This window comes from Tilletiaria anomala, assembly GCF_000711695.1.
Source record: "Tilletiaria anomala UBC 951 chromosome Unknown K437scaffold_21, whole genome shotgun sequence".
NCBI classification, from domain to species: Eukaryota; Fungi; Basidiomycota; class Exobasidiomycetes; order Georgefischeriales; family Tilletiariaceae; genus Tilletiaria; species Tilletiaria anomala.
In genome coordinates this window covers 85,933-106,629 of record NW_013547001.1, presented here as the reverse complement: position 1 = coordinate 106,629, position 20,697 = coordinate 85,933, and the positions used below count along the sequence as shown (strand labels likewise).

Below are 20,697 nucleotides of genomic sequence, written 5' to 3'. Positions count from 1 at the left end.
GTGCAAGGAACAGTTTAGATCCTGAAGCATGTTGCAATGCCTTGGCCCGCACTCCTTGTCGGCGTCAAGGAGAAAGACCAATGTACGTGGATGATCAAGCTTTCCTTCACAGCGCATATCGCCATGACGAGGCTCAACCCATGACCGCCATCCAAATACCCTTGGGCTCGCCGCCATCTTCCCCTATAATTTCGACGAGCCAGTCAATATCGACATCGGTGCGATCATGTACCTCGTTCGGTGGGAACTCCCGACTCTCATGGTGGTCGACAGGAGCTCATTCACAGGGTTCGGCATAGTGCACGTCGTCAAGCTGCTTCCCGGTACGCCGTGGCCAATTTGCGTGGTCCCGGGTTGACCCCTGCTGAATCGGTAGCAACTGATTATCCTCTTGTGCGCAACAATTATTCCTTTCCCACAAGACATTCTGCGTTGGTCTCCTTGATCTAGACTACGCAAGAATGCTCAGCCGACGCTGCCACTTTCCCAACTACATGCATGTTGTCCTCGTGCTCTTTACTGTCTTGACTGGACTTACGCGGATGCGCCTCGCGCTGGATTGACTGATCGATAGCGCCACTGGCTAGTCTTTCGGCTTGCTCTAGGGATGGATTCGGGCGATGCACATCGAGGTCCAGTACACGGCTTCATCCCGGTTTGTGCAAGTTGGAGGGGGCGTGGCAGCGACCTGGCTCTCTCTTCATCCGCTTGTTGCTCAACATTCCCTTCCCTCCACGTAGGTACAAAAACAGTTAAGCTGCGCATGTCCACTCGGTGCTCAAAGCGACCAAATACACGTGTTCATACTCGCCTTTTCGATATTTGGACGTGCCTTTCGCCACAAGGCTTGATTCTGCTGCTAGCCGAGGACGATGCGCACAGGCCCTACTGCTTGCCGCCCCCGCGGGGTTGGCCGTGCTTTACCGAAGCTGTCGTCGGCATCTCTGATGCGAGCGTGCTCGCTGGCGTGTTGGTCCTCCCCGCGCAGCGCCTGCTCTTCCTGAGCATGCATCGCCGCCGTGCTGCAGCTTCGTCGCCTGGTGCATATGCGAACGACGCCGAGGGTAGTGCTGACGCTGGTCACACAGCGGCAGAGGTCAAGGTGCTGTGGCGTGTGTGGAGCAAGAGTTTGCGCGACATCACGGTTGTCCAACTTACCAAGAACGCCGCCTGGTCTGAGGCGCCGCACTCGATTGAAAGCCGCTCGGACGGCAACTACATTGCAGCCAAGAATGACGGCGGCGGCGGCGGTGCCGCGAATAAGATCCTCCTAGCCGCCGCCGGAACGCAACTGACTCGGGGTGACGGACCATTGTGCGCGAGGAAGCTGCAAGTTGCAAGCAGCAGCAACAGCAATGACAGCGAAAAGGATGACAACGCGCCGTGCGTGTCCCGCATGGTAATCTTGCTCGACGCGGTGTAGGCTGCATTCGCATAGGGTACCCCGTCCTGCTTTGGATCGTGTTCCTCGGCCAGCCCATTGCAAGACAGAGAAGGCTGAATGCGGGGCGGCCGCGTTGGACGCTGCATGCATTTTCAGAGCGCAGATTTAGAAAGCGGATTGAAACGCCCAATCTGCGGCATCAGCTCCTTTTATGGCATGCTTGTTTCTGCATAGGGTGTATGCTACAGAGCGGGGTTCAATCATGGTGGCGATACGATGCTCTGGATGTATGCGAGCATAGTCGAGAGATACATCATGACTTCCGTTTCGACCTGGCCGAGCAAACAGACTGCAGTTTCCTGCACTCTTTGCGAGGGCTGATCCGTGGCGCACCGCCGCATGACGCACTCTGACCACGGAAGACGAATGGCGAAGTTGCTGAGCACGAGAGGCATCGTGCCACCACTCCGATGCACGTAGTACAATGGCGTCCCCACAACGTCGATACGGGCGGTTTGTCAGGGGATAGAGGCAGAGAGAGAGGTCATTTACCAGATCACGCTCAGACAGGGGCGCCGCGCAGAGTATCCTGTGACGGCAGCTGCGTACCGCAGCTGATCAGGAAGCCCTTTCCTACACATGGCGAGCTTGCGAGCGAAGGCGAAGGTGTGCGGGGGTTGTGGGAACGGAGACGGCTCGATACTTGTGCCTCCTCGCATGCTGCTTACGCTTAGATGGTGACGTGACGGCAGTGACAATACTTGCGAGAAGAACGAGAACGTGAATGCGATAAGATAGGCGGACGGTGAGGACGATGGTCATACAGGCTGATGCCTCGAATGGAGAAGGGATGGACAGGGGAAGGTCGGAAGGGAAAGTGATCCGCTAATCTACCGTCCCTTCTTCCCCTTCATTGCAGCTCTTCGGCCCTCGCCTACAGGAAAGGAGAAAGCACAGAAGGGATAATTATTAGAATGCCAACCAGGCGTCTGTGCTGACGCATAACATGTACTCACCCTTCTTGGGCGGTCCTTTACCCATCTCCTTCCTCCGCGCGACGTCCGTAAGCCGCTGAACCTCGTGCGGGGCGAGCAGCGGGCCGTCCTCCTTGGACCAGCCAGGCAAGCCGCCGACCGAGGCAATGGCGCTGCGCAAGTTCAGCTGCGGGCGGTAGTATGACAGCATCGCGGGGCCGACGAGGCGCTGGCGCAGGTATTTGGCGCCCGTGCGCACAGCACCGGGGTTGTACGTCGTGTCGAAGATGCGGCAGCGCAGCGCGGCAAGCGCTTTGCAGGTCGGTGCGGAGGCGCGCATGGCTTCCGAGGCGCGGGCGTGTTTTTGCCAAGGAGACAAGAGCCAGCGATCTGCAGGAACCTCTCTGGGCCTGTATTGGGGAGAAATGGACCCTCTCGATGCGCTCGCTCCCCTGCTTCATCGCCAACCAGAAGAAGCTCCAAGGGATCCTTCTTTGTCTTTTTTTGGTGGCTGAGGCTCAAAGAGCGGAACGAGGTCAGGGCAATTCAATATTCGATGTAGGGTTAGATTCGCGGCAGGACCACTAGCCCCTTGTTGCCAGCAGCGGACATACACGCACCCCACGCGTCGTCGGAGAGGGGCCTCGGGGCCTGGGGGGGCGGGGCCGTGGTGTGGCGCAGCACTGGAGCAGTCTCTTCTCTCCTCCGTCCTCCTGCTTCGCATCATCTTGAAAGTCATCCGTCCGGTTCAACACTTGCATTGATGTGTTGACATCACTGGGACAAAAATCACTCTCCAATGTCCAAGGGTTTGTCGCTCTGTAATTTGCAGCGTCGCCACTCCCGTCACCGCCACCGCCATTAGATAGAGTCACATTTGGTTGCTCACAGGCACCATACATTGGGCGTCGCGTCTGGGACTGTTTGTCTCGCCGGTTCTCTCCTGTGGCCGACTCGGCCTCCCACTCCCAGGTTCATCCGTTGCATTCCTCCTCATCAACCTGCATTGCCGGCTCTTCATCCTTGTCGGCTCCGCCCCAACTACAACATAGCCGCGGGCTCCACCACTCTCCCGAGAACTAGTGGGTTAAAGTGCGACGCTGCCTGCACGCGCCAGAGTAACCCCGTTTCTTGCGACCCACTCGACCCACTACTTGCCAAACAGCACCGAGCGGCATATCCATCTACGCGCTAGATTGCTGAGCACAGCAATCCTGCTGTCGGTCCTGCATAACATCACCTCCGAACCCATCGTCTGAAGCTCATTGATTGGACTTGCGCAAAAATGGCCAACATGCTCAAGGGCTTCTGGCCGTCTAGTCCAGCAGACCAGACCACGCCGAAAGCCTTGTCGGCGTATTCGGAAGAGCAGCGCAACCCCTTCGATACGCATGCAGCAAGCATGGTTGCAGGGGCAGTGGCGGATCCATCTTTTGTCGCAGGCTCAGGGCAAGCGGATCAGGCAGGAATGACAGGGGGCAACAAGCTGGCGGCGTCCACGTCGACCGGGCTGGGGCAGAGAATACCGATGCAGTCTGGCGAGATGACACCCAGTGGTCTTAGGACCCCGGGCGGTGTCACTATTCTGGCAAATATCCCGACGACAAGTCTGAGCGTTGCCGGTGAGTCAAAAGAGCACTAGCCCTGCATCGCCCGTCTGCTGCCGTATTGAACTTGTCTCTTTCTCCAATGCCCATTGGCCTTGTGTGCGTTTTACAGCTCCTGACTTCACGATGCAAATGCCGCCGAAAAAGAACAAGGACGCAGACATTACACCTTCCTCATCTGCAAACAACGTGACTGTTGCGGGAAGCTCCACAAACACTCAGCAAACTGCAGGTTCCTCTACTTCAGCGACTGTAGGGCCTGCACCAGCTAATGTCAGTGGCCAAACCACGCCCAACCGTACAGCAGGCGCTGCGTCGAGCACGGGGCCCACACGGAATACCGCCGCACCACGCGGGCACTTGACCATCAAGGTCGTCAGCGCACGCAACCTGCAAGTATCGAGCGCGGCAAGCAGGCCGTACGCTGTCGTCAGCTTTGACAAGAACGAGTTCATTGGGCGAGAACCGATGGATGACGAGGAGGGCATTGCTGCCACCGCGACCACGTCTAGTAAGGACGTGCAGGATCGGGCGCTGAAGGGCACCTTTGGGGACGGCCCGGTGGCGTCTCGACCGCGCGCCACGACGGTGACGCCTATGCACGGCGCCAGCTCGTCATCCAGCCCGTCGCATCCGGTCTGGAAGCACGAGGTCAAGTTCGACGTGACGCACGAGAACCAAGGGATCTTCATCAGCGTGTATGACCGGCACGCCGAGGACGAAGGTTTCCTGGGCATGCGCCTGATCAAGCCGCGGCTCTTCCACAAGATGAGCTCTGACCAGTGGTATCCGCTCACCGGGCGCGAGGAGTTGGCGGCCGAGGCGAGCGCCAACGCAGTGGCCACGGGCGCGGGTGGCATGGGCATCGAGGGTCTCGGGGACATACAGGCGCCGCAGAGCCGCGGCGAGATCCGGATCCAGATCGCGTACGAAAAGACGGCGCAGAAGAAGCTGACGCCGGCCGACTTTGAGTACATGAAGCTCATCGGGCGGGGGACGTTCGGGCGCGTCTTTCAAGTGCGCAAGAAGGACACGAAGCGCATCTACGCGATGAAAGTTCTGTCGAAACGTGAGATCGCGATCAAGAAGGAGGTCACACACACGATGGGAGAGCGCAAAATCTTGGAAAAGTCGCTCGACTGCCCTTTCCTCGTCGGGCTCAAGTTCAGCTTCCAGAGCGACACGGAGCTTTTCTTCGTCACTGACTACAAATCCGGCGGCGAGTTGTTCTGGCACCTGCAGCGCGAAGGTCGCTTTACCGAGGAGCGCGCGCGCTTCTACATTGCCGAGCTTGTGCTCGCGCTGGAGCATCTGCACAAGTACGACATTGTCTACCGCGACCTCAAGCCTGAGAACATTTTGCTGGACGCGACGGGCCACGTCGCGCTGTGTGACTTTGGACTAAGCAAGCCGGACCTGGGCAACGGGCAGCTGACCAACACATTCTGCGGGACGACAGAGTACCTCGCGCCAGAGGTCTTGCTCGACGAGTCCGGATACTCGAAGCTCGTTGATTTCTGGAGCTTGGGAGTGTAAGTATGCAGTCTTTTCGCTTCCAAGCGCATGGGTTGACACTTTCCTCTCTCCAATACCTTGATGTCTACTTTGACTCGCAAACAGTCTACTGTTCGAAATGTGCTGCGGATGGAGTCCGTTCTACGCAGAGGACACGCAGCAGATGTACAGGAATATTTGCTTTGGCAAGATCAAGTTCCCGCGAGGTGCGATCGGCGACGATGGCAAGCAGTTTGTCAAAGGGGTGAGTGTGCTCTCAGCGCACCTGTTCATGGCCTCTGCCTCCTTTGCCTTGCTGACGCTGCCACCTCCATTCGCGTCTCATCTTCCTTGTAGCTGCTCAACCGCAACCCGAAGCACCGTCTGGGTTCGCAGCGCGATGCGGTCGACCTCAAAGAACACGCTTTCTTCAAGGATATCGACTTCACTGCGCTTTCGCAGAAGAAGATCCCTCCACCTTTCAAGCCGCTCGTCGAGTCCGAGGAGTCAGTCGCTAACTTTGACCCCGAGTTCACCGAGACGGATCTGCGGACCGTTGCGGAGATCGACGGACAAGAGCTGTCGAGCCAGCTGGACAAGCCCGGCGGCGCGAACGGTATCGGCATCTCCGGCGGCGGCAGGGGCGGCGAGGACGACGTGCTCAGCTCCAGCGTGCAGCATCAGTTCCGCGGATTCTCGTACAGCGGCCGGGACGACGTCGGCAGCTTTGTCGGCTCACGCAGCCGGCGCGGCAGCAACGGATTCGGGCTGAGCTGCGCCAGCTTCGGCATGTCCCACGTGGAGTCACCCGAGGCACGAGAATACAGCCCGTCGCCGCCGCGTGCGATGAGCATGGATAGAGATGTGCCGGCTGAGCCGTAGACATCCGCAAGAGAGAGAGAGTCGGGAAGGGAGAGTGCAGATGCGTATAACATCAAGGCTGGGGCTACCTATCAGGGCATTAGGCGAGGGAGACGGGACGACACACTCACATATATTCGGTATGGTAAGCAAAGCTGCTGCAGCCCCTTCCTTGGGCCCCACAGCGCATCAAGGCTTCGCCTTTGTCCCTGGCATCTGACGGAGTCCATCGCACAGCACCTGTGTATAATAGAGACGAGGCGAGAAGCGATGGAGACGGATGCTTTTGTGCTGTTCGTCTGCTTGTAGCAGAGCAGCTTAGGCTTGGTCAGCAGGGGCCGGTCGCCTGGTCACAGCATGCATGCGAAAGAGCTTGGGACAGCGTGGGCAAGCCTTCAGCATGCTTCGCAGCATTGGATTCGTTCTCTTCCGTGGGGCCAGCTTAACCGGCTCTGGTTGACTCGGCTCTCAAGCATAACACTATCCTTGTGGGGCCAGAGACGCGAACATGGTCTCCAGTCAGCCATTCCCTTCGCCAGCCAGGTACTTGTTCCAGCTTCTGTAAATCCGCGAATCAACCTGGATTCTTCGTCTGTAAACAGGAGAAAACATCCACAAAATGAACATTTAACCGGAAAACAGTCCCCGTGGGGTATGTCATTGCATCGAATATGGGTTTTATGTAATTCGGTCTTTGCTTGAATCAGGATTCAAGCCTTCAGGTTACAAATGGATTCCCCAAAATATGAGCCCTGATAAATGAGACTGCACATCTTGTGCTCGGAGGCTGTAGCTCGCTGCTCGTACGTTCAATGCTGAGCACTAAGTGATGCCCGCAGGGAGCCGCCGCGCAAGCACGCTATAGTGTTGCTCTGCAACATTGACGTGATGGGGTCAGGCAAAAGCGCACAGGACGCAATTGTCCTCCCAGAATCTGATACCGAGTCGGAAGATGAAGTCGTTCCGTTAGATATTCCTCCTTCCCAGCAACCAACCGCGACCCATGCCGAAGGAGCGTGGAGCGGCGTGAGGCAGGCAAAACAACAAGGTACAGCCTCGATCTTCGCACGCGAGGAGCGGGCCTCGCTGGAGAAAGCGCGCTTAGAGCGCAATTGCAAGCGCAGACGAGAGCAAGGCCTTGGGTCGGACGATGAAGGCAGCAAGCAGATGCCTGCGCGAGTATACAGGTTCCATGAGGCTCAGGGCGTCGGCTTTGAATCCACAGATTATTCGAGCAGAAAGGAAAATGACAAGTTCCCGTCAACAGCATGCAGGACATTGAACAGTGGACGCGATCGAGAGCAACAGCAGCAGGGTGGGTCAAGTAGGAGCGGATCATCGACAGCTCGCTTTGCCACGGTCAATCCCGTCAACGATCCAGTATATGCGCGAATCCAACCTCAAGATAGGTTTTGGGACGGTACAATCAGGGTGGGTCCCAAGCGTACGCCTCTTTACAAGACCATTTCAAGCATCTTTGCTCACTATTTGTTAACGGTACAGCATGGTTTCAATGCCCTTGCACCCAAGCATATGAAAGGTGTGCCATTTTCGGATTTGCTCCTTCCCGCCACACCGACGAATAGCAATGGACTACATCAAGCCGTACTTAGTAGCTACAGTTGCGAGATGTCATGGCTATATCCTCAATTTCCGTCGCCATTCACAGTCGGTTCAGGCGACTCTGCCCCTGAAGTCCTGATGATCGCCGATGCAGGACGTGGGAGTGATGGAGGACCGATGCTGGTGAGCTACTACCGTAGCCTTGCCTCAACGCTTGCTTATTCAACGCATGCGACCATGAACACAGCAACCTGGCATTCAAAGGCCGTCTGAATTGACGCCTGGGTGGCGACTATTGATCCCGGAGCTCCCACCACGTCACGGCGTCCAGCACATGAAGTTCATGCTTTTGGCTTTCAAGCACCATCTACGCTTCGTGCTTTCCACGGGGAATCTGCAATCGTGCGACTGGCAGGCGGTCGAGAATGTGAGCATGGGCCCCGTGTTGGCTCTGGCCACCAAGTTGCAGCTTGCTTTATCCTCACTTACACGGGTTGCTCAGATTGTTTACATTCAAGACTTTCCCCTCAAGTCAACAGCTTCATCGCTTTTAGGTTCCGCGAATGGAAGTCCTGCTGGAGACCTGCGATTACAGCTAGATTTCGTTCTTCAATCTTTTGGTGTCCCGGTCGGTAAGTCCATAGAAAGTCCCGTTGCACCTTCTGTGTTCGGCTGGTTGACTATTATTGCAGCTCATCCGATGCGAGTTGCATTCCCAAAATACGACCTGGACAGATCAAACGCGCGACTGGTCGCATCAATCCCGACATCGGTGCCTCGCAAAGGATGGGACGCAATCAGACAAAGCGGTCTTGGACGTCTTGGCCACATACTGGAAAGTTTTCACCTCCATAAGATACCAGGTGGGCACGTGCTGGAGATGCAAGGCTCCTCAACGGGATGGTACACTCGGCACTGGTTGAAGACGATGCATTTGATTGCGTCTGGGCACCACATGCCTTCAACGCTGCCCGCGCCTGTCGCCGCCGTCAAGCTGGCCAGTCATTACGAGAGGACAATCGATTTGCTAACGAATGCACCAGTGGCACAATCCACGGCTGCAGCCGCTAAGATGATTTGGCCCCGGCGCGTCAAGATACTCTTCCCCTCCGAGCGCTTTGTCAAGCAGAGGTTTATCCTCGGCGTCGGGTTCGCTGGAATTTTTTACGGCCATAAGGACCACTTTTTAAAGAATACGTAAGTGACGATGGATGGAAACACACCCGCTCCCGAGGCCATTACTGACGATTTGGATCGCCTAAACTCTCTCCCTTAGCTACAAATCAATGTTCAATGAACAAATTTCAAAACGAGTGCCGACATTGATGCATGCAAAGAGCCTGCTTGCCTTGCCACCGGACGCGATGACCGATCCCAGTAGCATCATCAATGCAGAAGGAGGCAGGCCAGACGATGTGATCGGCTGGAGCTACGTGGGTTCGCACAATATGACAGAGGCTGCGTGGGGCAACATCAAAGGAACAGAAGACAACCCTGAGGTGGGCACATACGCAATGCAACTGGGGCCGCTCTGAAACATCTTTCTGAAATTTGCTGCATTTTCTTGGCAGTCCACTGTGAAGAACTATGAGCTGTGCGTGTCACATCTCGCACTGCATCGCATCCAGGGATTGCTGACGAGACTTGGATGCTTATTTTTCAGAGGCATCGTGTTCCCAATCACCCGCGCTGATCTGGGTAAGCCTCCTGCACAACGCTGCTTCGGCCTCCAGGTACCCATATATAAGCACCCACTCGAGCCGTACAAGTCTTCAGATGTCCCATGGGATCAATTCGCACAGGGATGACCGGGATAACCGCTCGTTATCCGACGTTTCCGAGTGGTTCGCCCCAAGAATTCCCAGAAAGATTGGCTTGTAGATACTATAGCTTTCTTCCGCAATTTCTTGTAGCATACGAGTCATGTTTTTCCTCCATAGCGAATTGAGCATCCAGCATTGTAGAAGAAATCGTTACAAATACACTTTCCGAGCATCGTAAAGCCGTCACCTTGCAAAGGTGATCTGCAAGCAAGGGAACAAATCCGTCGTCAGCCAGACTTGCATTTCGCTTGATGTGACTGTCCAAGGTCTGTCCCACCTTGATCTTCTCCCCACTTGGGAACGCATACCCATTCAACTTCTCTCTTGCTGACGTGCTGCTAGGAATGTCTGCAAATTCGACGAATGCGATCTTGGTATTGCCTGGCACAGGTCTGATGTCGGCAAAATTGTCCAAAGAGGAAAACAGCGCCTCGACCGCTTCGCGCGTTGTTCCTTCCGGCAGATTCTGTACGAATAGGAGTTTGTTCGGTGGCAGATACTCGTCGGGCATCGCGATTTCTTGCCTCTTGTGCGCACCAGGAAGCGCCGCTGCTGACTGCTCATCAAGCTCTCCAGCAGCAGCTTTCTTCTCTGCAATCTTCGCGGCCAGGTCATTCCTCCGCAGCTGATTCCCTCTACGCTGTCGTGCCTGATGCGCCTTAAGCCATCGCTTGTGCTCTCTAACCACATCGGCATTCCCTGCGTTGAGCTTCTCGACTACGCTTGTGCTCCTGTGCCGCGCGAATGAGATCTGGATCGGTTTGCCGTACAGTGGGAAGCCAGCGACCTCCTTGACGGCTTTCGCAGCCTGCTCTTTGGATGCAAACGCGACGAATGCCTGACCTCGCATCCGCACGTTTTTCTGCGCTTGCACGCTCAGCACGGGCCCGTAGACACCGAAGAGATTCTTGAGCGTTTGTTTGAGCACATCGATTTTGATGTCTTCGTTGAGGTTGTTGATGTAGACGCTTTCGCTCGCATGTTCTGAAATCGAATCGGCTGCATCGCCTTTGGCTTCTTCGGCTTGCGGCGCGGCGGCCGCTGCGGTTGGCTCGGCTTCCATCTCTAATGGCTCAGGCTCACGCCAGCTTCAAATGAAAGCAGGGGTCCGAGCTGAAACTTGTTGTGCGTGCGAGCTCTTTTTCCCACACCGATACTAATCTGGTGAGTGGTGAGAGCGATGGTGAAGCCAAAAGCTTGGTTGAGGGTCGTGACTTCAGAGACGTCTGAGTAAGACTTTGAGCAGCGACTCGAACGGTAAAATGCGATTGACGAGAACTGGAGGCAAGGGCAACCCTAATATGTTCGGGCAATACATTATGTAATCATATCAGTCAGGACCCCACACTCTCCTGACCATCCAAGTCTGGAGTGCAGGCGGGCCGCGTGCAGCAACGTCCGGTGGCGACTATCGTCCGCATGCCCCATTGTCGCCAGCTTTGATGTACCCGCTCTCCTATGTGTATGCTCTCTTCAACTCGTCCAAACCTTGTATGCAGAAAGACATATCTAATAAGCATATCGAGGACGTTAACGACCCATCCGAAGCAATCGATTGCTATGAAGCTCTCCACCTCCTTTGCAGCGGTGGCCCTCATCGGCTTGACGCCGGGCATCTCGGCCGCTCCAACATCGGGAGCATCAACGTCGCTCAAGCTGGACTGGACGACAAATATCGCTGGAGGGGCTTCTGCTGTCATCTCCGCGCTTTGGGGAGAGGTCAAGCATGCTGTCACGTGGCGCATGATTCAAAGTCAGTGGCTCCTTTTGGTGTCGCGATGCCCGTCGCGTTGTCATTTGCTCATAACCTACCTGAACTTCCCTGCAGCCTCTCCCGACCAAGAGCCATATTGGACAACTGAGCTCGGCAAGCACCTTCTCTTCATGCGTGGCGTCAAATTTGTTGATGTGACCGATCATGCGGACTTTCCTGTGGTGTCTACTTCGCTAGCCTCGACAGCGTCGAAGCGCCCCTGGCCTACCAAGGCTGCTCATGCCGATTTCCTCAAGACCCGCGTCTTCTCCAACATTACCGCCGATGGCCCGCGCGCCAATCTTAAGAAATTCACGTCTTTTCGCAACCGCTACTACCGCAGTGCAACCGGTAGAGAGAGCCAACTGTGGCTGCTGAGCAAAGTCAAGGAGATTGCCAGCACCAATCCGCAGATCACTGTTAGCGAGTTTGAGCATGACTGGCAGCAGAACAGCATCATCATGCACTTCCCATCAAACTCTTCTTCTCAGCCATTTGATGCTTCCAAGTCAATCAAGAAGGAGCACAAGCCGGTCGTCATTCTCGGTGCTCACCTTGACAGCACAGCATTCATCCCATTCTTGCCGGCCCCAGGCGGCGACGATGACGGCAGTGGGACAGCGACGTTACTCGAGGCACTCCGGGCTTTGCTAGCTGTCGGCTGGCAGCCTCAAGGTGACTATGATCTCGAATGGCATTGGTACTCTGCGGAAGAGGGCGGCCTGCTCGGCAGTCAAGAGATTGTCAAGAGCTACGTTCAGCGAGGCAGGGAAGTGCGCGCCATGCTGCAACAGGACAGTGAGTGCATCTTTGCAATCTCGCTTTTCAGTGCGACTACTTTTGACGCATCTGCACGACAACCTTCGAATAGTGACAGCTTTCTTGAAGCCAGGAACAGCCGAAAAGATTGCGCTCGTTGCAGACTTTACGGATCCAAAGCTGACCTCCTTCCTGGAGATGCTCGTGACAGAATATCTCGACATTCCAGCTGCGCAGACCAAGATCGGCTACGCTGCGTCCGACCATGCGAGCTGGATGAAGGCTGGAATTCCTGCTGCTTTCGCCGTGGAGGGCTTGTACGATGACTGCAACTTGCGGAACATCCATGTGAGTGCATGTTCTGTGTCGTGTCCTTTGAGAGCGACAAGAGGCGCTGATCGCGTGTTCTCCCCTGCCCTCCTCGACGATCTAAAGACATCGGGCGACACGACCACTGCTGAAGGCTACTCGTTCGACCACATGCTCAAGTTTGTCCGTCTCACCACCGCTTTTGCGGTCGAGCTTGCAGGCCAACAGGCTTGATGCAGTGCATGAGGGTATCCTACGCACGCGCGCTGTTGTGGACCAACATTACCAACCGCAACGTGCGCCTCTGGCTCCCTCGACAAATGGAATCTCGGCATGTTCCTGATGTATGTACTCATGAGAAGCCTGAAACTGTACAGTAGCATTGTCCTGTAGAAATACACTAGGTTCGCTTCGCCTTCGTCTCTACCATGCTTCCTTCCTTCCATCTGCGCCACCAGCCACCGTGGCCGACGCGAATCCATTAGTGTACACAACAGGTACGCCTTTTTCATTGCTTTCCGGACGATCCCAAGCAATGGAGCAGAAAAGGGGGTCGTCATTCACTTGAGCGGAGAAATGTTGGTTGATGTCCATGTTGGATCGTCAATAGTGACATTTCTACACTGTGCACGCGTTTTGCAGAGTTTAGAGCAACTGAATGAAAGGAGAGAGAATTTGACGCGTCCTTGGACCGACGTTCATGGTTTATCTCTTCCAGCTTCTCAATTCTCTGCTGCCCCAACAATTATATCCATCCATATGTGATACGACTGTGCGTCTGTAACCAATTCGTTTCGTAGCTACAGACACCTTCGCCAGGGTGCAGGTATCCGCGGCTTCCACATCGCTGAATTAACAAATATGTTTGCATCCCCTGGTCCACTATCTGTCGGCGACCTGAGCCGCCAATCCGCTCCTGCAGGTCCGGCTGGGGGTGCAGGTTTTGCTGGCTCTGGTCTGCAGCAACAGCAGCAGCACCAACAGCAACAGCAACCAGGGACTTTTCATCCATTTCAACCGCATGCGCCGCATCAGCAGCAACAGGTGCAGCAATATGGACAGCCGCAACATCAGCAACAACCCCAGCCTTTTCCCGGCCAATCACCAATGGCGCAACAAAATGTGGGATATGGACTTGCACCATCTACGTCCGCTTATGCCGGTGCTGGATCTTTGTTCGGTATGAACAACAGTAATGCTGGCTACAGCGGCTTTGCAGGAGGGGGACCTATGGGCGGGCAGCAAGGTGCGATTGGCGCGGCAGGGCCTTCCGGCGCAAATACAGAGTATCTTCCGGGCTACCTCAGCAAGCTTAAGGAGGCCAGAGTGAGTGAAATAGACAGATCGTTCTGCGCGAAAGCCACAGATGCCCCGTCTTTTCTCACGCCACTTTCTTCCGATCCGAAGCCTTACTCTTCGCCGCTGCACGCCTCGAGACCCTCGGCGTCGCCTCCTCGCAGCAAGGACCCGGAGTCAGGCGCTGGACCATCGACACCATTCGGATCTGACCGCATTCGCTCGTCACGCGCTGATATTGGCGCTGGCTCAGGCGTGGGTGGCACAAGCAGCTCGCCCAACCAGCGTTTCTCATCGGCCTTCTTTACGTCGGGCTCGCCGGCAGATGCCGCGGGGGTCGGCTCGCTCGATGACAGTGCATTTGGCGCAGGCAAGAGTGTGTTTGGTCCCTCCGGTCTTCGATCGAAAGGAAGAGCACCATCGGGTAGGCACAGCGTCTCATTCGGTCGCTCCCCGTCCCTCAGTCGCGGCTTGCGGCTGTCCAAATCTCCGCCTGCTGCATCGATATGCGCTTCAGCTGGCGCCGCTGCGGGTGCAGGCGCAGGCATGGATGAAGAAGATTACGCCCCTCCGATTGAGTCGCTTGCGCAGGACAACGAGATGAGCGACTCGTCGTTCGCAGCGCAGCGCTCGATGGCACGGGATGAATCAGGCTTTCTTGGTCGAGCGAGCGGTGCGCCCGCCAAAACCGCTGCACCTGAAGCTGGCGCTTCTCACAACTTGCGCGGATCTTCCCATCAAACCTCAGCAGCTGCTGATAACCCATCGTTGCGGACGATCCTCGTCTTTGGCTTCCCGCGTGCTTTAGAAGCCGTGATTACCGAGCATTTCTCCACCTTGGGCTTGGTGCAAAGCACGGATTGGGTCACGCTCAGTGCGGTAAGCACGACAGACGGCTGCCTGGAGATTGTCTATAAGGACCCGTGGGCTGCACTCAGGGCAATCAGGCGCAATGGCGAGATTTTTGCAGGGATCGCGATGGTGGGTGTGCGTTGGAAGGACGACGGCCTGCAGCGTGAGATGATTGTCGGTGGGCTGAGCTCAGGTGCCTTCACCAAAGGCACGGGCGCCTCTCCGAATGGGACACCCTCCGCCTCGACGGCGGCTCACGCCGCAGCTGCAGGCCCAGGCAGCAGCACATCAGCGGGTGCGAATGGCATAGCTCCTACCCAGCGGACAAGCACGCTGAGCGGTGGCACTGGCACACCACGAACGCATATCGGCAGACCGATCTCTGTCATCGGCTCTAAGAACGCCGTCTTCGCGTCCAGTCCCTCAGCCTCCGGTGGCGCAAGGGGAAGTGGCAGTGGGAGCAATGGCAACCCTTTAACCCAGCTGCGCAATGCTGCTTTCGGCGGCACATCAGCTGGTACCAGCTCAGTTGGGCCGACGGCGGCCAGCTCGCTTTTCGCACAGCGGCCTGCGGGCAATGAGGGAGCCTCTGGCGGATCGGCTAAGGGTCAACAACCAGGGAGCGGCTTGCTGGGAAGGATCAACGATGCTGTATTTGGTTGGTAGAATACACTCAGGTGCTTGCAGAATGCATCACAGAGGGCAAAATGGTACGCTAATTCGGCGGCTGGACTTGATTCTTTTTGCGACAATATTGGCATGCTTGTCGTGCGTCACTTAGCGAATTTGCGCAAGTGTAAGGGGAAACATCGGCCAGATAAGAATCTCGACGCTGCGCGCGTCAAGCGAAAGGATCAACCGCTGGCATCGGTGGTAGTGGCGGTGGTGGGCCCAGCGACGCTCTTCGCGCACCTGTAGGGAGGGCAGGCGCAAGTCTTCGCGCTGGGCGCGCCGGATACGATGGCACAGGTGGAGAGGAGGATGCATTCTGCGCTGTGGCTGTGGGCACTTGAAAACAGGAATCGACCCGCGGCACCTGTCCATTAACGGCGGCAGGGGTGGCGGAGGCGTCGTTGCTCTGCGTACTAACATTCATCCGTGATGGTAGCGGATACGACCCACTTGGTGAGATGGTTTGGTTCACCTGCCCTGGCCCAGTTGCTTTCTTGGGCTCTTCAAGGCCATCATTCGAGTGCGACAGGTCCGACGTAGACGAAAGCGACTCGGGGTCTTGGAACTTGGTCCATAGCCGCATCTCATCGCTGGCGCCTAAGAGCGGCGAATCGCAGATAGAGGAGTTTTCAAATGGTAAAGGGAGCGTCGGTATGCTGGTGCATTTGTTGACGTTGCACAAATGCTCTGCTGCATCTTCAGAATCTGTTGAATTACGGTCCTGTGATGTCCACGCTATCAATGTTCCTGTGGCCGAGTGTAGCTGCGGCTCAAAGGAGGAAGCTCCGGTGATCCCCTCTGTGTCGCTAGTGCTTCTACTGGGGCCCATGCTATAGCCATCGCGAACCATCATCAGTGGCTCTCGAGCTTTCGCTCGCATCTCTTCCCAATGCGAAGGATAGGCATCGGTGCTGGAGGCAGCGGCCATGTCTGCAGACGGCGCAAGGTACTCTTGTGATGAGGATACGATCGTATCTGTCATCGCGGTGGAACCGCTTCGCTGTTGTAAAGAAAGATGATGATTTCTTCTTGAGCTTTGTTGCTGACTGGGCATCACGATAGGGGCAGACGACGCAGGTGGAATGTTGGAACATATCCCACCACCGCTGGGCTTGCCCTTGATCGAAAGCAGCAAGAATCGCCCCAAGTCTCCGGCACTCTCAGAGGACGCTCCGTTGTTTTGCTTCGTTCGTTGATGTTGCTGTAGCTGCAGTTGCCTCTGGACGTGCTCTGTCTCCAATTCCTGGCTCAGATGCGCGCGCACAACCTCCAGATCGTTCATCAGCACAGCAATGGGCATGTCCTTTTCGTGTTCGAGTCGTGTCTGCACACCCTGTGCTTTCGACGGAGGCAGGGGGAATGTCGCTTTTCGAAGCGGCACAGGTGGCGGTGGGACGGGCGGAGCTGGCTTCTGTTGCAGCGGTTGTCGTCTCGGCACGACAGGTAGGGGTGGCAAAGGCGGTGGCAGGGGAACAGGCGGTGGCGCAGGTGCCGGTGCAGGTGAATTGAGAGCCCTTTCTGATGTTTGTGCAGGTCGCAGAACATCAGCCGCGCCGAATGCGTTGAGATAATTCGCCAAGTCCTTCTGCTCGCGTGCTGAGACACTGGCAGATGTTCCCGGCACGCTGTCCACGACCGAACTGATCGAGTTGGAAGTGTCCTTGGGGTCATTTGCAGGTCGCCGAGCATGCATCCGCGAGAGACCAGCGCCAATAGACCTGATCGAGCTGGTGTGTTCGCGAGCTTTCGGCGGGGAATACGCTCCGACTCCAGCAGCAGCAACCGACTCAATAAACCTGATTGATTCAAAGGAGCTGCTCTCGCCTTCCATAAAGGGTCGCTGTGGGTCGGAACGCCGCACGCTAACGTCTAGCGAGCCAATGGAGATGGTCGAATCTCGACGTCCACCGTGTGACTGGCGAGGATAGCTGCTCGGGCCGCCGCCCATCCCGAACGAGCGCGTTGAATCGACTGAAGCGCTCTGGCCGCCGTTCGCTAGCGCAACCCCAGAGTAAGAACGCGGTAGGTCAACGCCGATGGAGCTTGACGATCCTCGTCTTCCGTGCGCTGGCCGTATAGGATAATCGCGCAACACGCCGGTTCCGATTGAGCTGGTGGAACCGAAGAAATCGGTACGCTTGTGCCCACCCACCATCTCATTCCGCGAACTACTCCTCGACGAGGATACTGTGCTAGAAACTTGCGCCGATGTCAACTGTGGAGGCAGAGCACCAATGTATGACGATAGCTCCAGATCCGGCTGCGGCTGATCTTGGCTCTCAGACCAGGCGAAGTCGAGAAGATCCGCGGCACCGAGCGAGTACGAGCGCAAGTGGCTATCCTTTCTCGCCGTATCCCCTCGCTGAACGTACATCATTTCTTCTTGCTCCTCGTGGTCGCTCCTTTTCACAGACCCGTCTCCACTCCCACTTTCATCTGGTGGATCGTGTGCAGATGCAGAGGAGGCCATCTGCGACGATGCTGTTGGTATTACGCCGAGGGTTTCGCTCCTCCTGTGCCCGCGAGGACGGGGATGCGGGCATATTGAAGGCTGATTAGTTCTTGATTGCGAAAAATATTCATCGGATGTCATTTCCTTGAAAGCTGTTCGATCAGAATGCTCCTGTGTATAATGTGATCAATGCGCTGGCCAGTGGAAGTGAGATTTGAGTTATGCAAGGCAGGCTCACCGGGAAAAGCCTATAGTGCATGTCGAGCCCTGTCCTCTCTGCAAAGATGAGCTTACAAGATTTGCACTTGACCTCTTTCTTCTGGAATGCATATTCCTCCATATTATCGTCCCAAGTTTCCACACCTCCTAGTTTCCGGGTCCTGCCCCAAGTATTGTTACCCGCCGTACTCGATCCGCCACCTCGAGTCCTTTTTGCATCTGGGCTCACAAGAACCATACCCGGTGCGGCGCTGCGACGATCGTGCTTGCGATCCCACTCGGCTTCTGTCTCGACCATGCCGCCAGTAATTTGTTCCAGCATGGTCTCGGTGCGCCGGCATAAATCTAAAAACGGTTTGGTCACCGCTGCGAGCTTGGGTCGCGAGGACGTCGCGAACATGTAATCTTGCTTGGAACGAAAGGAATTCATTTTGAAGTATGGCCAACTGGTATGACGGATCGACGATGAGCTTCAAGCGAATGATGGGCAAGATAGACAGATATGTTCTATGTACAGCCGCCTCTAATACAGGTGGCTGGTCGAGCGTTTCATAGACCGATGTCAGCTTAGATGAAATGAATCACATGAAGCAGACAGGTGGGCGCTCGGGATCCGGTCAGCTTTTGGTAGGTGGACGATGTAGTGGCATGCCAAGCAGCCAGGGGTCCATCCGCAAGCTCGACCTTGCAGCCTCCATGGTCACTCAGCAGCCCGTTGCTCTCAATGTGGTAATGATCGTGCCCAAGAAAGCGTCGGTATCGTTAACGGGGGTTGTCAACCCCGCTTTCCAAAGCCCATTCATCATCAGATCTCGCACATCCATGTTGCGTCCATGTCAGCGGTGCAGGCTGGGTTGTCCCGGTATCTAATCTAAATCAAGGTTCAAAAACCCTAACCTTTGCACTAATAGCTGGCACAGCCAGCGTGGATTTACACAAGCTTTACTCGCTATTCCTCAATTGCTTGTAAACTCGGCCGCTACGCGCCAATGGAGGTCTCTTCTGACTTCACTTGGAGGTCTTCTGACTTTCTGTTCACACCCCGGTGTCGCCAAGTCTAGCGTGCTCCATCAGAAGTGCAGACCAAGACAAGCCTCCATCCTGCAACAAGACGGACGACAGACCTCGGAAGCGTCGGGATCGATTCGGCGCAGATTCGCCCGTTGGAAGATTGCTGAACCATTGTCAGACGCAACCAGACTGGCATCCCATCCACTTGGCACGCGGCCCTTCAGCAAGCATCCTCGTCAACACACTACAATCATGGTCAGTGTAGCGCGTTCCCTTCTGTGTCTCAGAGCAAATGAGCGACTTGAGGCTGACGAAATTGCTCTGCTCTACCTCGATCCCCGCCTTGCCTGCGCAACCTCCCGCCGCGCCGGTCCTGACACATCCTTATGCTTCGCATATTGGCTGTCTGTTTCTGTTTCTGTTTCTGTTTCGGGTTGGTGACCAACAGCCTCCAACAAAGCCCAAGGGCGGCCGCATGATGGCCTTGATCAACTATCGCCTCAAGATCACGCTTAATGATGGGAGGCAGCTGACAGGTCAGATGCTCGCTTTTGACAACCACATGAACCTGGTCATGGCAGAGAGTGAGTGGCATTCCCTGCGTGAAGGACTGGGAATGCGAATGGCATCTGCGGTGTGACTGGCTGGAGGGTCTCATGATGCATGCATTGAGTCCGGATATTATTCTTCGAGCTTGCGAGCGGGACTACCAGTGTTGCGACGAAGGCATCATCGGCACCAAGGGGTGGGCAGACACCTGCACGCGGTCTGACAAGCTCACAATCATCACTCGAGCGCCTTTGCGAGACGGGCCTAAACGCTGATGGAGCCATTCCCTCTCTTTTCTCGCATCCGCAGCCGAAGAGTTTCGAACGTTAAAACGATCGTCTAAAAAGACAAAAGGCAAGGCTGCAGAGGGAGCGGAAGACGATGATGACGATGCAGTGAACGTCCCAGAACCAGAGCAGAAGCGCACACTAGGCCTAATCATTCTACGTGGCGAGACGGTCGTCTCACTCTCCGTGCTCGCGCCTCCACCAGTGGAGAAGACTGGCGGGCCAGCAGGCGTAGGACTCGTTCCGGGACCGGGCAGAGGCGCACCTGCCGGCCGCGGGATGGGTCTCGCGATGCCCCCCGGCGGCGGGCCAGGCGGGCTACCGATGCCGCCCGGTGGTATCCCGCCCCCCATGATGGCTGGGCGTCCGATGCCATACGGAGCTCGACCACTACCGCCGCCTGGCATGCCCGGTATGCCACCCCCACCTGGGATGCCCGGGATGCAGGGCTTGCAGGGTTTGCCGCTCCGCCCCCCGCAAGGCTTCCCGCCGGGTTTCAGGCCTCCTCCGCCTGGGTGAGTATACGCCCTTTTCTGGTGGAAAAAAAAGAGAGAAACCAGAACTGACGCACGCGTTTTTTCTTGCATTTGCTTGTTTCGGATGACAGATTCGGCATGCCCCCACAATGATGAACGACTCCCGTTTCAGGTTGTAGGATGTGACATGCGCATTTACAATGTACAAAAGCAGCGCTTCTAACTGATTTCGATGCCATGCCAGCCCAAAGCCCGCCACTTATTACGTTTCACATGCTCGATTCTGCAATTGCACAGTGGGCACTGCATCCGCCAGCAGCAGTGCGAGGAGCTTGAGGAAATCAGTCTTTTCGAGA

At 56.1% G+C, this 20,697-nt stretch overlaps 9 protein-coding genes across 9 annotated transcripts; 6 read left to right on the top strand and 3 right to left on the bottom strand.

Moving 5' to 3' along the window:
- The first annotated feature begins 453 nt into the window (after positions 1–453).
- K437DRAFT_76775 (uncharacterized protein) lies at positions 454–1,533 on the top strand. Its single transcript, XM_013388922.1, has one exon. It carries the CDS (start codon positions 608–610, stop codon positions 1,421–1,423), a length of 816 nt encoding a protein of 271 aa, XP_013244376.1. The 5' UTR covers positions 454–607; the 3' UTR covers positions 1,424–1,533.
- A 741-nt stretch (positions 1,534–2,274) lies between these two features.
- K437DRAFT_267418 (uncharacterized protein) lies at positions 2,275–2,698 on the bottom strand (the record flags this gene model as incomplete). Its single annotated transcript, XM_013388921.1, has 2 exons — positions 2,275–2,318; positions 2,401–2,698. 2 exons carry the CDS (start codon positions 2,696–2,698, stop codon positions 2,275–2,277), a joined length of 342 nt encoding a protein of 113 aa, XP_013244375.1.
- A 754-nt stretch (positions 2,699–3,452) lies between these two features.
- K437DRAFT_76744 (kinase-like protein) lies at positions 3,453–6,463 on the top strand. Its single transcript, XM_013388920.1, has 4 exons — positions 3,453–3,980; positions 4,078–5,497; positions 5,586–5,724; positions 5,817–6,463. The coding sequence occupies exons 1-4, from the start codon at positions 3,644–3,646 to the stop codon at positions 6,339–6,341; spliced, it is 2,421 nt and encodes an 806-aa protein (XP_013244374.1). The 5' UTR covers positions 3,453–3,643; the 3' UTR covers positions 6,342–6,463.
- Positions 6,464–7,394: 931 nt separating this feature from the next.
- K437DRAFT_233852 (phospholipase D/nuclease) lies at positions 7,395–9,854 on the top strand. Its single transcript, XM_013388919.1, has 9 exons — positions 7,395–7,507; positions 7,559–7,751; positions 7,824–8,015; positions 8,131–8,310; positions 8,386–8,515; positions 8,576–9,080; positions 9,160–9,382; positions 9,455–9,477; positions 9,547–9,854. The coding sequence occupies exons 1-9, from the start codon at positions 7,488–7,490 to the stop codon at positions 9,689–9,691; spliced, it is 1,611 nt and encodes a 536-aa protein (XP_013244373.1). The 5' UTR covers positions 7,395–7,487; the 3' UTR covers positions 9,692–9,854.
- K437DRAFT_233850 (RNA-binding domain-containing protein) lies at positions 9,795–10,907 on the bottom strand. The gene is made up of 2 exons (XM_013388918.1): positions 9,984–10,907; positions 9,795–9,907 (listed from the first exon to the last, which is right to left on the bottom strand). The coding sequence occupies exons 1-2, from the start codon at positions 10,767–10,769 to the stop codon at positions 9,890–9,892; spliced, it is 804 nt and encodes a 267-aa protein (XP_013244372.1). The 5' UTR covers positions 10,770–10,907; the 3' UTR covers positions 9,795–9,889.
- Positions 10,908–11,190: 283 nt separating this feature from the next.
- K437DRAFT_255262 (Zn-dependent exopeptidase) lies at positions 11,191–12,941 on the top strand. Its single transcript, XM_013388917.1, has 4 exons — positions 11,191–11,459; positions 11,535–12,257; positions 12,331–12,566; positions 12,654–12,941. Exons 1-4 carry the CDS (start codon positions 11,267–11,269, stop codon positions 12,759–12,761), a joined length of 1,260 nt encoding a protein of 419 aa, XP_013244371.1. The 5' UTR covers positions 11,191–11,266; the 3' UTR covers positions 12,762–12,941.
- Positions 12,942–13,265: 324 nt separating this feature from the next.
- K437DRAFT_255261 (uncharacterized protein) lies at positions 13,266–15,422 on the top strand. Its single transcript, XM_013388916.1, has 2 exons — positions 13,266–13,853; positions 13,935–15,422. The coding sequence occupies exons 1-2, from the start codon at positions 13,389–13,391 to the stop codon at positions 15,339–15,341; spliced, it is 1,872 nt and encodes a 623-aa protein (XP_013244370.1). The 5' UTR covers positions 13,266–13,388; the 3' UTR covers positions 15,342–15,422.
- On the bottom strand, positions 15,063–18,779 carry K437DRAFT_273235 (uncharacterized protein). The gene is made up of 2 exons (XM_013388915.1): positions 18,038–18,779; positions 15,063–17,970 (listed from the first exon to the last, which is right to left on the bottom strand). The coding sequence occupies exons 1-2, from the start codon at positions 18,446–18,448 to the stop codon at positions 15,517–15,519; spliced, it is 2,865 nt and encodes a 954-aa protein (XP_013244369.1). The 5' UTR covers positions 18,449–18,779; the 3' UTR covers positions 15,063–15,516.
- A 289-nt stretch (positions 18,780–19,068) lies between these two features.
- Positions 19,069–20,583, top strand: K437DRAFT_255258 (Sm-like ribonucleoprotein). The gene is made up of 4 exons (XM_013388914.1): positions 19,069–19,284; positions 19,478–19,613; positions 19,888–20,380; positions 20,473–20,583. The coding sequence occupies exons 1-4, from the start codon at positions 19,282–19,284 to the stop codon at positions 20,492–20,494; spliced, it is 654 nt and encodes a 217-aa protein (XP_013244368.1). The 5' UTR covers positions 19,069–19,281; the 3' UTR covers positions 20,495–20,583.
- Positions 20,584–20,697: the final 114 nt, after the last annotated feature.

What these genes read in the sequence shown, in the direction of transcription:
- K437DRAFT_233850 (XM_013388918.1), bottom strand. Translation starts at nt 10,769, where the DNA reads ATGGAAGCCGAGCCAACCGCAGCGGCCGCCGCGCCGCAAGCCGAAGAA.
- K437DRAFT_255261 (XM_013388916.1), top strand. Translation starts at nt 13,389, where the DNA reads ATGTTTGCATCCCCTGGTCCACTATCTGTCGGCGACCTGAGCCGCCAA. An exon ending in GCAAGCTTAAGGAGGCCAGA is followed by an intron (nt 13,854 to 13,934) that starts GTGAGTGAAATA and finishes TCCGATCCGAAG; the next exon opens with CCTTACTCTTCGCCGCTGCA.
- K437DRAFT_76775 (XM_013388922.1), top strand. Translation starts at nt 608, where the DNA reads ATGGATTCGGGCGATGCACATCGAGGTCCAGTACACGGCTTCATCCCG.
- K437DRAFT_255258 (XM_013388914.1), top strand. An exon ending in GAACCTGGTCATGGCAGAGA is followed by an intron (nt 19,614 to 19,887) that starts GTGAGTGGCATT and finishes TCGCATCCGCAG; the next exon opens with CCGAAGAGTTTCGAACGTTA. An exon ending in TTCAGGCCTCCTCCGCCTGG is followed by an intron (nt 20,381 to 20,472) that starts GTGAGTATACGC and finishes TTCGGATGACAG; the next exon opens with ATTCGGCATGCCCCCACAAT.
- K437DRAFT_273235 (XM_013388915.1), bottom strand. Translation starts at nt 18,448, where the DNA reads ATGAATTCCTTTCGTTCCAAGCAAGATTACATGTTCGCGACGTCCTCG. An exon ending in TGCACTATAGGCTTTTCCCG is followed by an intron (nt 17,971 to 18,037) that starts GTGAGCCTGCCT and finishes CATTATACACAG; the next exon opens with GAGCATTCTGATCGAACAGC.
- K437DRAFT_233852 (XM_013388919.1), top strand. Translation starts at nt 7,488, where the DNA reads ATGCCTGCGCGAGTATACAG. An exon ending in CAGGCGACTCTGCCCCTGAA is followed by an intron (nt 8,016 to 8,130) that starts GTCCTGATGATC and finishes CCATGAACACAG; the next exon opens with CAACCTGGCATTCAAAGGCC. An exon ending in GACCACTTTTTAAAGAATAC is followed by an intron (nt 9,081 to 9,159) that starts GTAAGTGACGAT and finishes TCTCTCCCTTAG; the next exon opens with CTACAAATCAATGTTCAATG.
- K437DRAFT_255262 (XM_013388917.1), top strand. Translation starts at nt 11,267, where the DNA reads ATGAAGCTCTCCACCTCCTTTGCAGCGGTGGCCCTCATCGGCTTGACG. An exon ending in CACGTGGCGCATGATTCAAA is followed by an intron (nt 11,460 to 11,534) that starts GTCAGTGGCTCC and finishes ACTTCCCTGCAG; the next exon opens with CCTCTCCCGACCAAGAGCCA. An exon ending in CGCCATGCTGCAACAGGACA is followed by an intron (nt 12,258 to 12,330) that starts GTGAGTGCATCT and finishes ACCTTCGAATAG; the next exon opens with TGACAGCTTTCTTGAAGCCA.
- K437DRAFT_76744 (XM_013388920.1), top strand. Translation starts at nt 3,644, where the DNA reads ATGGCCAACATGCTCAAGGGCTTCTGGCCGTCTAGTCCAGCAGACCAG. An exon ending in GACAAGTCTGAGCGTTGCCG is followed by an intron (nt 3,981 to 4,077) that starts GTGAGTCAAAAG and finishes TGCGTTTTACAG; the next exon opens with CTCCTGACTTCACGATGCAA. An exon ending in GATTTCTGGAGCTTGGGAGT is followed by an intron (nt 5,498 to 5,585) that starts GTAAGTATGCAG and finishes ACTCGCAAACAG; the next exon opens with TCTACTGTTCGAAATGTGCT.